This window comes from Rana temporaria, chromosome 1, assembly GCF_905171775.1.
Source record: "Rana temporaria chromosome 1, aRanTem1.1, whole genome shotgun sequence".
Classification (NCBI taxonomy): domain Eukaryota; kingdom Metazoa; phylum Chordata; class Amphibia; order Anura; family Ranidae; genus Rana; species Rana temporaria.
In genome coordinates, this window is record NC_053489.1 from 396,733,107 (window position 1) to 396,748,807 (window position 15,701).

The following is a 15,701-nucleotide window of genomic DNA, read 5'->3' on the forward strand; positions in this document are numbered from 1 at the left end:
TCCGCTCATTGTACTCCTCCCCCCTCCACCCACTCCGATGCCACATTTGGCACCTTTCAGGGGGAGGGGGGACAGGATACCTGTCTTTCCCAGGTATCCTGTTCCCTCTACCGGGAGCCTCAGCCGTGGGGTATTGACGTCACTGCACGAGCTCCCTCCTCCATCCCCAGGCAGCCAGGCCAATAGGAGAGAGGAGCGGAACTTTGCGCATGCGCAGTAGGGTTCCCGGCGTGAAGCCGTAAGGCTACACTGTTGGGTTCCCTTACTCGCATATGGAGGTGGCATGCACCCGACAGCTGATGAAAACGTCAGCTGCGGTGCCGACATCGCTGGACTCCAGGACAGGTAAGTGTCCGATTATTAAAAGTCAGCAGCTGCAGTATGTGCAGCTGCTGGCTTTTAATTTTTGCAGTGGTGGGCGAACCACTGCTTTAAAGAGGAGCTCCAGGCTCCTTCAGAAGAAAATAAAAGTCAACAGCTACAAATACTGTAGGGGCTGACTTTTAACCACTTAACAACCGCCCTATAGACGAAATACGTCTACAAGGCGGTTGCTTAACTCTGGGAGGGCGTCAATGTACGTCCTCCCAGAATCGCGCTGCCGCGCGCCCTGTGGGGCGCGCACACGGGAGTCTCCGTGACCGCCGGGTCCTCCGGACCCGGCTGATCACGGTAAATCGCCGCTGATAGCGGCGGTTTACCACGTGATCGCTCCGTCCAATGACGGAGCGATCACTAGTAAATGACGCCGGTTCCTCCCTCTCCTCTCTGTACCGAACGGTACAGTGTGAGAGAGGAGAGGGGAGAGAGCTGCTGCTGCTGCTGCTGCTGCGGGCTGGATCTGTGACACATGCAGTCACAGATCCAGCCATCCATCCCTCCCTGTGCAATACTCTGCAATGCCCCCATACTCTGCAATGCCCCCATACTCTGCAATGCCCCCATACTCTGCAATGCCCCCATACTCTGCAATACCCCCATACTCTGCAATACCCCCATACTCTGCAATGCCCCCATACTCTGCAATACCCCAAAATACTCTGCAATGCCCCGCAATACTCCGCAATGCCCCGCAATACTCCGCAATGCCCCGCAATACTCCGCAATGCCCCGCAATACCCCACAATACCCCACAATACTCCGCAATACCCCGCAATACTCCGCAATACCCCACAATACTCCGCAATACCCCGCAATACCCCACAATACCCCACAATACTCCGCAATACCCTGCAATACCCCACAATACTCCGCAATACCCCACAATACTCCGCAATACCCCACAATACTCCGCAATACCCCACAATACCCTGCAACGTCGTCTATGGGGATTTTTAAGTAGCGAAGTTTGGCGCCATTCCACGAGCTTGTGCAATTTTGAAGGGTGACATGTTGGGTATCTATTTACTCGGCGTAACTTCATCTTTCACATTTATTGAAAAGAATGAAGAAAAAAATACTAAATTTGCCAAATTTTATAACAGAAACAAAGAAATTTTTTTTTTTTTTACAGAATTTTCAGTCTTTTTTCTCTTATAGCGCAAAAAATAAAAAACCCAACGGTGATTAAATACCACCAAAAGAAAGCTCTATTTGTGTGAAAAAAAGGACGAAAATTTCATTTGGGTACAGTGTTGTATGACTGAGTAATTGTCATTCAAATTGTGAGAGCACCGAAAGCTGAAAATTGGTCTGGTTATTAAGGGGGTTTACGTGCCGAGTGGTCAAGTGGTTAATATTGGAACACTTACCTTTCCAGGAATTCAACGGTGTCCTCACCTGAGCCGATTTTTCATTCGACTATCGTGTGCTGCGATCGTCATCTCCACTGCGGGAGACCGACGTTGAAGCCTTGCGGCTTCACAGCTGGTTCCCTACTGCACACGTGCGAAGCATGTTGTGCTCTGTAAGGCCTCTTGCACACTGCAGCTTGAAAAAGCTCAAAATGTTTTATTTATTTTTACCTTCTAAAATACAGCCCATTAATTGTAATGTGCCTTTGTACACAGGCACGTAAACAAGCGCCATGCATTTTTCAGTAAAAAATAAATAAATAGAAAAATCTGCGTTTTTGGTCAATAATTTACACCTCATGCGCGCGATTGCAAACAAATATGCGCAAATATCCATTTACATATTGTGCAGAACACGAACGTGAGAGTAGGTTTGCACGAAAATGCGCACAAAATTGCGCAAATGCATGTAGCAAGGTCTCGGGCCTCCTTTGATCTAATGAGAACCTACAGGGCCAGGAATAGCTGACATCCTTCTGTATTTAGTGGGTTATGAGGCATGGTGGGTGTAGGGTAGCTAAAGTTATTGGGCGCCAGACACTTCTTGGATGCAAAAGAACGTTTATTTCTCTTAACAAACCTTTTTTTGTGGGAGAGAGGGAGCCAGGACTTGGGTAGATTAATTGGCAGACTCCGAGACTGGGAGGACAGCCATGCAGGGAAAGACCCCAGCAAGATGCCCCATCTGCATGTGTAGGATTGCTGTCTCCTATGGGAACAGTCTTTAACAGTTCCTTCACTTTCACTACAATCACTCTTTGTAGTTCTTTAACCAGTTCCCGACCCCCGCATGTACATATACGTCCACAATATGGCACGTACAGGCACATGGGCGTACACGTACGTCCTCGCCTATTAGCGGGTGGGGGGTCCGATCGGGACCCCCCCCGCTACATGCGGAGGTCGGGTCCGCTCGGGGAGCGATCCGGGGCCACGGCGCGGCTATTTGTTTATTTTTTTTTTGTCGCGATCGCTCCCTGGAGCTGAAGAACGGGGAGAGCCGTGTGTAAACACGGCTTCCCCGTCCTTCACTATGGCGGCGCATCGATCGCGTCATTCCCTTTATAGGGAAGACACGATCGATGACGTCATTCCTACAGCCACACCCCCAAACAGTTGTAAACACATACTAGGTGCACCCTAACTCCTACAGCGCCACCTGTGGTTAACTCCCAAACTGCAACTGTCATTTTCACAATAAAGAATGCAATTTAAATGCATTTTTTGCTGTGAAAATGACAATGGTCCCAAAAATGTGTCAAAATTGTCCGAAGTGTCCGCCATAATGTCGCAGTCACGAAAAAAATTGCTGATCGCCGCCATTAGTAGTAAAAAAAAAAATAATAAAAATGCAATAAAACTATCCCCTATTTTGTAAACACTATAAATTTTGCGCAAACCAATCGATAAACGCTTATTGCGATTTTTTTTACTAAAAATAGGTAGAAGAATACGTATCGGCCTAAACTGAGGAAAAAAAATGTTTTTATATATGTTTTTGGGGGAAATTTATTACAGCAAAAAGTAAAAAATATTGCTTTTTTTTCAAAATTGTCGCTCTATTTTTGTTTATAGCGCAAAAACTAAAAACCGCAGATGTGATCAAATACCACCAAAAGAAAGCTCTATTTGTGGGGAAAAAAGGACGCCAATTTTGTTTGGGAGCCACGTCGCACGACCGCGCAATTGTCTGTTAAAGCGACGCAGTCCCGAACTGTAAAAACACCTTGGGTCTTTAGGCTGCATATTGGTCCGGGGCTTAAGTGGTTAATACACTGAGCTCCCGGTCTCTCACTAGACCAGATAATTCACTGCCACTGAATCCCTTGAGCTCCTCCAATCTTCACGGTGATATCTTCCTCAAGCGTCACCTCCGCTCCTCTGCTGGGTCCCTAGCTTGGCACTCTAGATTAAGGTGACCAGATTTTGAAAATAAAATCCGGGGACATTTTTTTTTTTTTACTAGTAATGGCAGCAATCGGCGACTCTCTGCCCATCGCCACCCGCCTCACAGCCTGTCAAGTCTTACTCTTTGGGCCCCCGGCTACTACTGGGTGGGGAGCGGAGGAAGATCCCTCCACCAAGGGAGGCAAGGAGATAAGCAGGCAGGCGGCTGGCCGGGACTTGAGCCAAGGCAAAAGAATATGTGAGCGGAGCTGAATGGGCATGCGCCTGAAACTGAAGAAATTTTCCCTCCACTCCGACTAGCACATGATCACCAGAAAAAGGCACAGATAATGGAAAAACATAGACCCCGCTAAGCAGGTAGGAGCAGCGGAGCGGGGGGGGGGGGGGGAGTAATTCAGATTATATTTTTATTAATTCTGCACTGACTGTCTTTGAAATTGCCCCAGCCCTGTTCAATTCCAATTCGGGGACAGACTTGCACATGATCATCAGAAAGGGGCACAGATAATGGAAAAAATACACCCCCTAAGCTAGTAGGTTGGGGGGAGCAGGGGTGTGTAATTCAGAATATATATTTTTTAATTCTGCACTGACTGGCTTTGAATTTGCCCCAGGCCCTGTTCAAATTCAATCCGGGGATAAAACCAGGGACAGACTTGATCCGGGGACAGTGTCCTCAATCCGGGGACTGTCCCCAGAAACTGGGGATGTCTGGTCACCCTACTCTAGATACCTCTCAAGTTTCACCCCACTGGCCTGCCTGCTCCCTGGCTTGACACACAGTATTGCTCTGCAAGCGTCACCTCCGCTGGCTGGATCCCTGACTTGATTTCCTCTGAAGTTTCCAGATTCTTCACCATCCCCATTTGGTGAGAATACTGCTCTGGTTACTCACCGTGGTCCCTGGTAATAAGGCTGATAGTCCCTTACTGGCGACAGCTTCCCCTCTACCTCTGACCACGACAGGTTCTCAGGCCAACAGAACCGTCGCTTTTGGTTGGACTGCAAGCTGCAGTCCCAACCCTACGCTGCTTCTGGATAGGCCCTCAGACAGCCAAGCATTCAACTGTGCCCAGGATAGGCCCAATCTTCGCCCTAGCAGCCTGGGCAATACAACACAAGTCCACCCAGACAGCTGTCCAGGTGGTACAGAACATAGATCACCTGACTCCACCCAAATATATAGGCTCTCCCAGCAGGCCAAGGGATTCACGAAAACCTCTACCCATTGGCTGAGATACCCCATATTCCCATAACCTGACCTTGCGTTGCCCTCTTCGTATCTAGTACCACCAAGTACCCGGCCACCTTGTGGTAGAAAAGAAAAGTGCAACAAGGCCAAACTTAGGGAGAAATCAATAGATCTCTAGCAATCAACCAGGATAACTACTCCTGGCAAGTAAATTTGTGAGGAGAAACCCTGCCTAAACTCCAGGATACTACACACATATGCGCGAAAATACGCGCACATACATACAAAAAAAGTCTGCAAAAGTATTCTGCTCAAACAGGAGTATTGTGTGCAAGAGACCTAAATGGGCCGGCTGCAGGGAAAAGGGGGTCAAACCTTTAGCTGAGTTCTCGGTGTCAAACTCAGCCGAAAGGGGGAGTGGATACATGTCAAAACCAGGTAAATGCCCCCTCCCCCCCCAAAGGTGCCAAATGTGCGACAAGTTCCGTTTCCCGTGAAGAAATAATTCCGGACGGCTGAGCTTCCAAAAATCTTTTTATTGAAGCTTCATATGACAAGTGGTTGACAGATGGAGCAGGAGAGAAAAAGAAATAGATGCGTTTCGCACAAATATCAGCGCTTAGACATAACCTCCCCTTTTGGGTGGGGCTCCACTTCAAGAAAACTGTGCCAAGGCTTTCCTATGTTAGGTTAGCACTTTTTAAACGACCTGCAAAGTGCTACAAGTGCTTTTTTTAATTCTCCCAATGTGTTTTTTTTTTTTTGTAGAAGGCCTGGTGCTATAGATATCTGAATTGAGCCTTTCTTTTTTTTATATATATATTTTTTATTGAACTTTTGGCATCAAGACAGGAAAAAAAAACAGTATACAAAGCTACACTGAGCATTTTATATATAGGTTTACTTCACCCTTAAAGTGGAGGCTCACCCAAAAAATTAATTTTTAACATTACATTCAGCCGAGTTGTCCTAATGACAATCAGCTGTTTTTTGTTTTTTTCCCCCGTACATACCGTATTTTCACCGCCGCTTCTGGGTATGTCTTCTGCGGGACTGGGCGTTCCTAATTGATTGACAGGCTTCCGACCGTCGCATACAGCGCGTCACGAGTTGCCGAAAGAAGCCGAACGTCGGTGCGCAGGCGCCGTATAGAGCCGCACTGATGTTCGGCTTCTTTCGGCAACTCGTGACGCGCTGTATGCGACGGTTAGGGTTGCCAACTCATCCCTTTAAAACAGAACACATATTAATTACACAGGTTCTGTGGCTGATTAAGGAGGTAATTAAACTCACTTGGTGCCTTATTTGCATTAAATTAGCCTCAGAACCTGTGTAATTAATATGTGTTCTGTTTTAAAGGGATGAGTTGGCAACCCTAGCGACGGTCGGAAGCCTGTCAATCAATTAGGAACGCCCAGTCCCGCAGAAGACATACCCGGAAGCGGCGGTGAAAATACGGTATGTACGGGGAAAAAAAAAATAAAAACAGCCGATTTGTCATTAGGACAACTCGGCTGAATGTAATGTTAAAAATTTATTTTTGGGTGAACCCCCGCTTTAATGTCTGACTATAAATCTTGGAAAAACAGGGTTATTGCATTGGTCAGGAATGCTAAAAGTAACGTAGGGAAGAAATGTCACAGAATACTACCAATACAAAGTGATGGCTGCAATCCCTTTTGCCCATAACAAAGATGGCCGATGAGGAGTTGGTGACGCTGCTCACACTCCAATGCCCCGCCCTAAGGATCTGGTGTGATAACGTCAGCGCACTTCCGTTCAGTCCTTTCCTCTTTTACTCCGGCTGCCGTGCGGGTAGGTGTGAGGAGAGCGGGGTGGCGGAGCGGGGATCGCGGGTTGTGTTGCTCCCTGTACTGGGTGGCTTAATTGTCTGAGCCGTCTAGTAGAGGCCGGGGGGGAGGTGAGAGCTTCGGAGAGGAGGCCGATCTGCTCCCAGTACTGGCGGAACTCAGGGCCTCATCCCCCCGCACATGGCGCCGGCCTGCTTCATAATGCATCCCGGGGATCCCTTACTGATCTGTACGGGCCGTATCTGGCCCATAAGAGCCAGTGTGGATGTCACCATTGTAACTTTACTTACTAGTTCTTGTATGTTTTGGGAGTGAAGCAGTAACTCTGCTGGTTGAGGTGACAGGGGGCACTTACCCGTCAGACTTGTTCCCTGAAGTCAGTGAGACCATGACACAACCTCCAGCTGAAAGCCTGCTTCATCATGAATGTAATGTTATGGGGGGAATAAATATCACTTTGAGTAGCTTTTCATAGACTGCCCATGTGAACCTGGCTATAATCAATGTATCTTGGCAAGCTGCTGGAATAATGATCAAACTGATGTAAAGAGATACGTTTTACAGCAGCTGCTAAAAAGACAAACAAAAATTATATATATATATATATATATATATATATATATATATATATATATATATATATATATATATATATATATATATATATATATATTTAAAAAGGTGTGTGATGGGTATATATATATATATATATATTCATTTTCTCAATCTTTTGATAACTATGGTAATATGTAGATCCCTTTTAGGCCCCTTTCACGCTAGCTTGACTTGTCCTGTGACTTGGGACTGCAAAGTTGCATTACAAGTCGTACCCTGCGACTTCCAATGAGTACCATTCATATCTGTGTGACTTCAAAGTAGTCACTGCACTACTTTGGTCTGACTTTGATGCGATTTGAGGTCCATAGACCTTAGGTTTACACAGGCATTCCCTGAAGTCGTGGCAGTGTGAACGGAGCCTTACTGCTGAAACAGCCCTGTCCCCTTAAGCACCACTAGACCTCTGGAGGTATGTGGTAGTATCCGGCACCAAGCTGTTAGTAGCAGGTCCTTTGAGCCCTCGTTCACACTAAAGGCGGTTTTGATAGTGCACGATTTCAAACCGTAACTTCAGTGCGTGTTTTGTGGGGAGGGTTTGAGAGAGATCTTTATGGGTTCAGGCACAGATGTCTATTGCCATTGCCCCAAAAGTAGTGCCGGAGCTGCTTTCGCCAATCGGCACGGCTCTGCAAGGTCAGCGTTGCACCGATTGGGACAGTGCTGTTGCCGGCTGATGGGCTGCGATTTGACATGTCAAATCAAGCTGATGTGAATGGGGGCTAAAGGATAAGTTCACCTTGGTAAAGAAAACCAAAAAATGTAAAACAGGTAAAAAAAGTCTTTTTTTTTTTTTTAAATGCTAGGAGCCTGGAAAGCATTGCACTCATGATCAGTAGCTTGTGTGTGCTATGCAGGACTCCTGCAGACAGTTAGTGTATCTTTCTTCCTTTACCTTGTACAGGCAGGTACACTTTTTTTCTGTAAACTATTTGTTGTGAAAACCTCTCGCATTAGTGCCGGTTCACACAGGGGCAACCCGACTTGCAGTGCGACTTTGCAAGGCGACTTCAGCGGGACTTGAAGTTGCCTCCAGGACAGGCGACTTTGTGGCCAATCACAGAATAATCAGCTCTGTGGGAGGGAGGGGTTTGCCTGAGTAAACTATTTTATTTTCCTGTAAAGTTGCTTCAGTTAAAGCGGGAGTTCACCCGAAGTTTTTTTTTTTAACCTTAGATTGATGCTCATTTTGTCAAGGGGAATCGGCTAGTTTTCTTTTTATAAATCGAAGCTGTACTTACCGTTTTAGAGAGCGATCTTCTCCGCCGCTTCCGGGTATGGTCTTCGGGACTGGGTGTTCCTTCTTGATTGACAGGCTTCCGACGGTCGCATCCATCGCGTTACGAGTAGCCGAAAGTAGCCGACCGTCGGTGCGGCTCTATATGGTGCCTGCGCACCGACGTTCGGCTACTTTCGAAAAATCGTGACGCGATGGATGCGACCGTCGGAAGCCTGACGATCAAATAGGAACGCCCAGACCCGCAGCCCATACCCGTAAGCGGCGGAGAAGATCGCTCTCTAAAACGGTAAGTACAGCTTTGATTTTAAAAAAAACTAGCCGATTCCTCTAGACAAAATGAGCCTCAATCTAATGTTAAAAATTAACATTTCCGGGTGAACATCCACTTCTGAGGCGACTTCCATTGAAATCAATGGGTACAAGTTGCCTAGAAGTCGGATTGAAGTAGTACAGGAACCTTTTCCGAAGTCGGAGTGACTTCAGTAGTGTGTATTAAGACTGCTCTATTCACTTTAATGGAATTTCTTATGTCCAGCGACTTGGGGTCTGACAAGTCAGATCCCAAGTCGCTGTAGTGTGAACCGGCACTTAATGGTGCTGCTTTTAAACGTAGGGCTTTTGTATCACAAGCACAGTATTTTGGTTGAAATTTTGGATATACTGACAGCAAGAAACAATGAACTACTTGGAGCAGGTATATGCAATTAGCGGACCTCCAGCTGTTGCAGAACTACAAGTCCCATGAGGCATAGCAAGACTCTGACAGCCACAATACTTGACACCCAGAGGCATGATGGGACTTGTAGGTTTGTAACAGCTGGAGGTCCGCTAATTGCATATGTGACTTGGAGCTGTCCACAGTGCTCTGGTAGTTATTGGAGAACTACTAGGCCTACAAGAAGATCCCTGACTCGCTGTCACTACAGGTGGAGAAACCAGGAGACGCTGCAGCAGTGGGAACATGTCCCTAAAGGGGAACTTATCCTTTAAAAAGGAAGTAAAGTCATCCTCAATTGTACCTACAAGTAAGCCTATATATAGTAAGGCTTGCTTGTAGGTACTGTAAATATTCCCTAAACTTGCACAGTTTAGGAGATATTTACTATATATGCTGCCATCATCGATGCATACGCGCACTCTTCCATTGCTCCATGATCCATTTTTATTGCTCACAAGCCCATTGTAGGAGCTTTTGGCTGTAGACATGGGTCAGCATGGCACACTGACTGGTCTGTAGCTATGAGTCCCATACACAACAAACTGCTATACGCCGTGTTCTGACCCCTTTATATTGGGACCAACATTAGCTTTTTCAGCAATTTGAGCTACAGTAGCTCTTCTATTGGATTGGACTACATAGGCCAGCCTTATGCAGAACAGTGCAGGCTGTATGCAGAAAAGCTGCTCGCATAGTACCAGGAAGATTGTAGCAATCGCAGTACAGTGATGGCTACCCCCTCAGGTTTAAAATATGTATGCTTATATTGATCCAAGGCAGACCAGTGTATGTAAAATGCAAATAAAGCAGAACTCGGCTCACGGCAACAATTACCTTTTTTATATCTTTTTTGGCGTAACAGAAAAGGGCCAGGGAGAAGCTGTTCATCGGGCATGATCTTATTGTGGAAATAAAATGCTTGAAGTTCAGCTTTAATATGAAGGAATTACATATGCAGTTATAGCCCAATTTTGTGATGCCGTTTAAGTGGTTTTATTACTACATAAGTCTTAAATGTGTTTTTATTTTTTATTATATATATCTAGGAAAGCAAGAAGGCGCCAACATGCAGATCTTCGTAAAAACCCTTACTGGGAAAACAATCACACTAGAGGTTGAACCCAGTGACACTATTGAAAATGTTAAGGCCAAAATCCAGGACAAGGAAGGTAAGCAGCATGAACGAAATGTTAACTTGTGCAATGTTCATGGTTGTAGCTTTAGTCTTTTTAATATTCATTAACGGTACATTAAACTTCTCGGTGGAATGAAAACACTTGTGCTTGGCTCATTTACATGTGCACTAGTGGATTGCTTTTCAGATAAATTTCACAGTGGCCGTTTTAAACCTTTGAAGGTGCACCAATTCTTTGTGGCAACAATTATAAGCCCCATGTGTAGAACCCAGCTACAGTTTCCTTATTAAATTTAGAGGGAGGGGTAATATGCCCCTAGACATATTTAATTTCTAATGGATTAATTCTCTGTTGATCCACAACTAGTTTTTACTTTGCCTTTTGAGCCGTGATCATCTTCAAGTCCGTTTCCTCTATCAATGGACCAGTGTTTGCCTATGGTCTGACTACCTATTCCATTTTCTTAATTTTCCTCCTTTGTATGCACCCCAGTGTATGCTGGTCGCCTGTGTGTCAATTCCACTGATCCCTATATTCCATTATCAATTTCCACTACTTTCTTCATTGTACATGAGTTTCTTCTGTCTAACATAGGCTCCACCTCTGTTCTCAGTTTAATTGGCTCCTCCTCCCAGTCCCTCGTTTCCTCATGATCCACACATGTCCATTTTCAACATTAGCTGAGCAAGTCTGACATTTGGACATCCATGTGTGGAAATGTATTTCTGTATGGTCACCAATCTTAAGATCCTTTAAAGTGATTGTAAACCTAGTTACACCACTTGTACCTACAGGTAAGCCTATCATAAGGCTTACCTGTAGGTACTTCAAATATCTCCTAAACCTGCAGTTTAGGAGATTAATATATACGCTTGCGCTGAGGTCATCGGCACATGCGCAGTAAAGAAACGGCCCACTCGTGTTGTATTTTCAGCAGCTGTGCCGTGAACGGCGGCATACGTGCGCGGGAGTGGTGTCATGTAACTCCGGGGAGACATGTCCCTGGTCACAGCGGTGTGAGGGGACTGCTGCAACAGCTTTGATCTAAGGTAAGTATTTCATAATGAGCTAGTATGCAATGCATACTAGCTCATTATGCCTTTGTCTTGCAGAGGTTTTTTTTTCGGGTTTACAACCACTTTAAATAGTATGCTCCTTTGAAAAACTGTGCGAGACATGGTAGTGTTGCCTTACAACTTATTAGTTGCCCCGCTGTATGTAAGTAAGGAAGACATGTCTAATTTAAAGGTTTATGTTTCAGGTATTCCTCCTGACCAGCAGCGTCTGATCTTTGCTGGCAAACAGCTTGAAGATGGACGTACACTGTCGGACTACAATATCCAGAAGGGTGAGATTGAGTTTTATATGGATCTATATTTAAATGGTTTTTATTACAACTTCTATCTGATCAAAATATGTTAACATTTTAGAGTCCACCTTGCATTTGGTGTTGCGTCTTCGTGGTGGTATCATTGAGCCTTCCCTAAGGCAACTTGCCCAGAAGTACAACTGTGACAAGATGATTTGCCGCAAGTAAGTCTTTCTAGACCTATGTAGATTAAATTGCATTGCTAAAATATATATATTTTTTAAATACTTGCATAGTTGCATGACGTCATGTGATTTTGTGGTCTTTAAATGGCTATATCTGTTTTTTTATTTAATGCAGAAGCGAACGCTTATGTATGTCACGCCCACGTATGTAAACAATGTTTGCACCACACATGTACGGTATCGTCAAACGTTCTAGCAAGAGCAATAATTCTAGCACCAACTCTAAACTGGTAACCTGTAAACCTTTTTTAAAGCGTTGCCTATGGAGATTAAGTATCGTAGTTTGGCGCCATTCCACCTTCATGTGCAACTTTAAAGCGTGACGTGTTGGGAATCTACGCGGCATAATGTCCTCTTTTATCCATCCATCCTATGCATGTTTTAACGCACGTTTATTTTCATTTTAGCACGCTTGTAAAATGCAGGTCAGCGCAAACACAATTTTGTGTCCTCTTCACAGTACAACACTGCATTTGATGTCAGTAAAGCACCTTTCAGACACTCTGGCAGCGGATCTGTCTGATCCCTGCAGATGACAGGCCAGTGTCCGCTGTGCATAGGCACATCGGTCATGGACACTGCCTGCTTTTCTCTATGGCTGGTTGGATGAAAATGGACCACCTGTTCATTTCCATCTGCTTGTCATCCGATGGATGGGGAACGGATGTCTGTCTGTCTTTTACTGGATGCAGGCAGGTGTAAACGGACCCATGTTTTTTATATTTGCCTCCCTATAGAGAACAATGGGTGGTCCAATTATGTCTGCCTGAAAAAACAGCAGGTGGATCCAATTGGTCTGATTGCGTGAAAGAGGCCTGTCCTGATTTCCTAGCCCCACCCTCTATTTCCCCCTCCCCAACTATGCACTGAACCCACATGTTTGAGTGATTATGTGGGATGATCTCAGTATAGGATTGAATACTTAACCGCTTTCCACCAGCCGTACACATATGTGGACTCTTGGTGGGTGGGATTTAATATCGAAAAGCTGCATATGTCCTGTATAAACAACTTGCTGTGTGCACACTGCCAGCATGGTAACTGAAAGGCAACCACAAAAACCTGGGGAATGCCCAGGGAAAAACCAAGCCTACTTACCGACCAGCTTGCAGAACAGCCAATTAACCCGTCTAACAGTATGCGTTAAAAACGGGGGTTTTGTCTGCACGCATTTGCAAACGCATGCGTGAGCCACAGAGCCGCGCCAAGGCACCCTGTGATCCCAACACTAAACAATGAGCGTCCCCACAGTGGAGGCACATGCATTTAAATGGATAGAAAGGGGCAGGTGAACTGAAGGGGAGCCACCCCTCCAAGGTACAGGAGCACACCAAACACCCAGTATATAGCACAATGGCTGCAAAGGTGTTGGTGCACTGCTGGACCAACATAAACACCGCAGGTGAAGCATACCACCTGTCCGTTTCCATCCGACTGTCATTGATCCACCAATCGCATGGGGAACGGGTCCCCCATCTGTTTCAAGCAAACTGGATCGGATGTTGGCAGGTGTCAAGGCATATGTCCATTGACATCTGCCACTTCATAGAAGGCAATAGATGGTTCAATCGGGTCCGTTGTGTGAAAGGAGCCTATGGCTCCTTTCACACAAATGTTCCATTTGTTTCATCAGTTGTCGCGTGTTTAAAAAAAACAAAAACGTATCCGTTCTCATTGGGTCTCTACCAATGCAAAACTGTCCTTTTTACTTCCGGTTTTTTTCATCCATTTTTTTTTTTTTTTTTTTTTTAACAAAAGAAAAATAGGCTTTGATCCATTCCAAAAAATGGATGTTGACGGAAGCAGGTGTAAATAGATTTTTCATTTACATACATTTTTCCATAGGGATTCATTGATATGCGTTTTTCATCCGTTAACGGCTAGATGAAAAACTGACAAATTGAACACCCGCGTGAAAGGACTTCATCTCGCATTGAGTCCAACTTGATCGACATCTGTGTGTCTTCATGCACAGATGTCTATTCAAGTCGCACTGAAATCGGCAAAAGTAGTGCAGGAAGTACTTTTGCAAATTGGTGTGGTGGTGCAAAAGTCGTCATTGCACCGATTTGCATGGTGCCATTGCCAGGAATAGGCTGCGTCTTGTCATGTGATTTGACCTGTCGGAGCGCTGCAATGTGAACAAGGGCTTGGTGTCAAATTTGTTTTATTTTAATCGCATTGAAATGTTTTATCACAATGCAATTCGTATCTGGATGACTGACCAGGGGGTTGGCGCTTTCGTTTGATTCTTTTGGATCAGCGTGACAGGCATTTTCAGATGTCCACAATGGCACTATAATTTTGGTCATGTAATTCCATTTGTTTTGTATTTAGCTGTTAAAAAGCCATCTATTGCTTCACCCATTTTTTTGTGTTCTTGTTATGATTTATGAAGTCTTGGTAGGTATGCTATGAAAGTCTTATTTGCATCATGCCCTGACCCTGTCGCACACTATTACGTAACTCGTTAAGCTGCTGCCAGAGTACAAAATTGAATAATCTATTGGAGATAGGTGGTCTCCTTTGTACAAGCTGGCATTGGCGAGCACATTTATGGCACCTAATAGCTGTGATAGTAATTATGCATTCTTTAATTTTGTAGTCTTACATTTGGCAAGTTGCTTCTGTGATTTTCATCTGATATACATTTTATGTTCTCTTTTAGATGCTATGCTAGGCTTCATCCTCGTGCTGTAAACTGTCGCAAGAAGAAGTGTGGACACACAAACAACCTGCGTCCCAAGAAGAAGCTCAAATAAACAATTTATCAACTAGTATTGATTTTTGAGAAATAAAAATATAAAATTTGAAAGGCTCTAGTTGTGTTCATTAAACTTGTCAGTAGAATGTGCAAACATCCAGCATAATGCAGTCCAGGTGGTTAGAGTAACATTTTAAAGAAAGCCAGACCTGGGCCTTTGTAAGAATCTAAATCTCCACTCTTTTTATGGTGCAGGCTTGCACCTTAAATCACCTAATGACCCATCATCTGTCATCTAAAATGGCTAAATGTGAGGTAGCCAGGCATTCAGCCAGTGCACACGGCATGAAAGATTCCCTTCAACACCACTTGTTCATTTCTCATCAATTATCAAAGGAGATTACCCCTCTAAAGCCCATTGCACACAGCAGGGCTGAACGGGAAAACAAAACCTCACAGCTCAGAATGCGATGTGGATACAGCAATCTCTCCTGCTCTGGCGAAAGTCCTTGTCAAAACAGAACAGTCTGGTCAGCGCTCTCCAATCATTAGCTGAGAGCCCTGATCGGGAGCCAATCAGCAGACCTTTTTCAGTCATCCAGTTTGGCCGGTGTTAAATGGTGCCCAGGGCTAACGGCGCATGCGCCTTTTGGAATGGCACAATAGCCGAGTTTACGATTAGATGTTGTGTCGGCTAGATGGTGCCTGGGCACAATAGGCGACTGAAGACATTTTTCAGTCAGATCGTGCTTTGTGCTGATGAGGCACGTTCAAGTTGGTGAGGGGTGGATTTTTACATGATGGGGCAGTGCTGCAAAGATGTAGGTGGAAATGTTAACAATTGCCAAACAAATCTTTATCTGCTATAGAAAAAGCCGCCCTTCAGTTGAGTAAACATCCAGGAAGAATGGCAGATAAAGATTTGTTTCGCCATCGTTAAAATTTCCTCCCCATCAAAATCTGCCCCTCACATTGGCATCGCGAGGCACAATCTGACTGAAATTTCTTCAGGCACCGTTTAGCTGTCAAC

At 45.0% G+C, this 15,701-nt stretch overlaps 1 protein-coding gene across 1 annotated transcript; it reads left to right on the forward strand.

Annotated features, from left to right (window-relative positions):
* The first annotated feature begins 6,606 nt into the window (after window positions 1–6,606).
* Window positions 6,607–14,785, forward strand: UBA52 (ubiquitin A-52 residue ribosomal protein fusion product 1). Its single transcript, XM_040322861.1, has 5 exons — window positions 6,607–6,708; window positions 10,324–10,446; window positions 11,675–11,761; window positions 11,844–11,946; window positions 14,636–14,785. Exons 2-5 carry the CDS (start codon window positions 10,344–10,346, stop codon window positions 14,727–14,729), a joined length of 387 nt encoding a protein of 128 aa, XP_040178795.1. The 5' UTR covers window positions 6,607–6,708; window positions 10,324–10,343; the 3' UTR covers window positions 14,730–14,785.
* Window positions 14,786–15,701: the final 916 nt, after the last annotated feature.

What these genes read in the sequence shown, in the direction of transcription:
- UBA52 (XM_040322861.1), top strand. Translation starts at nt 10,344, where the DNA reads ATGCAGATCTTCGTAAAAACCCTTACTGGGAAAACAATCACACTAGAG. An exon ending in CAAAATCCAGGACAAGGAAG is followed by an intron (nt 10,447 to 11,674) that starts GTAAGCAGCATG and finishes TTTATGTTTCAG; the next exon opens with GTATTCCTCCTGACCAGCAG. An exon ending in GACAAGATGATTTGCCGCAA is followed by an intron (nt 11,947 to 14,635) that starts GTAAGTCTTTCT and finishes GTTCTCTTTTAG; the next exon opens with ATGCTATGCTAGGCTTCATC.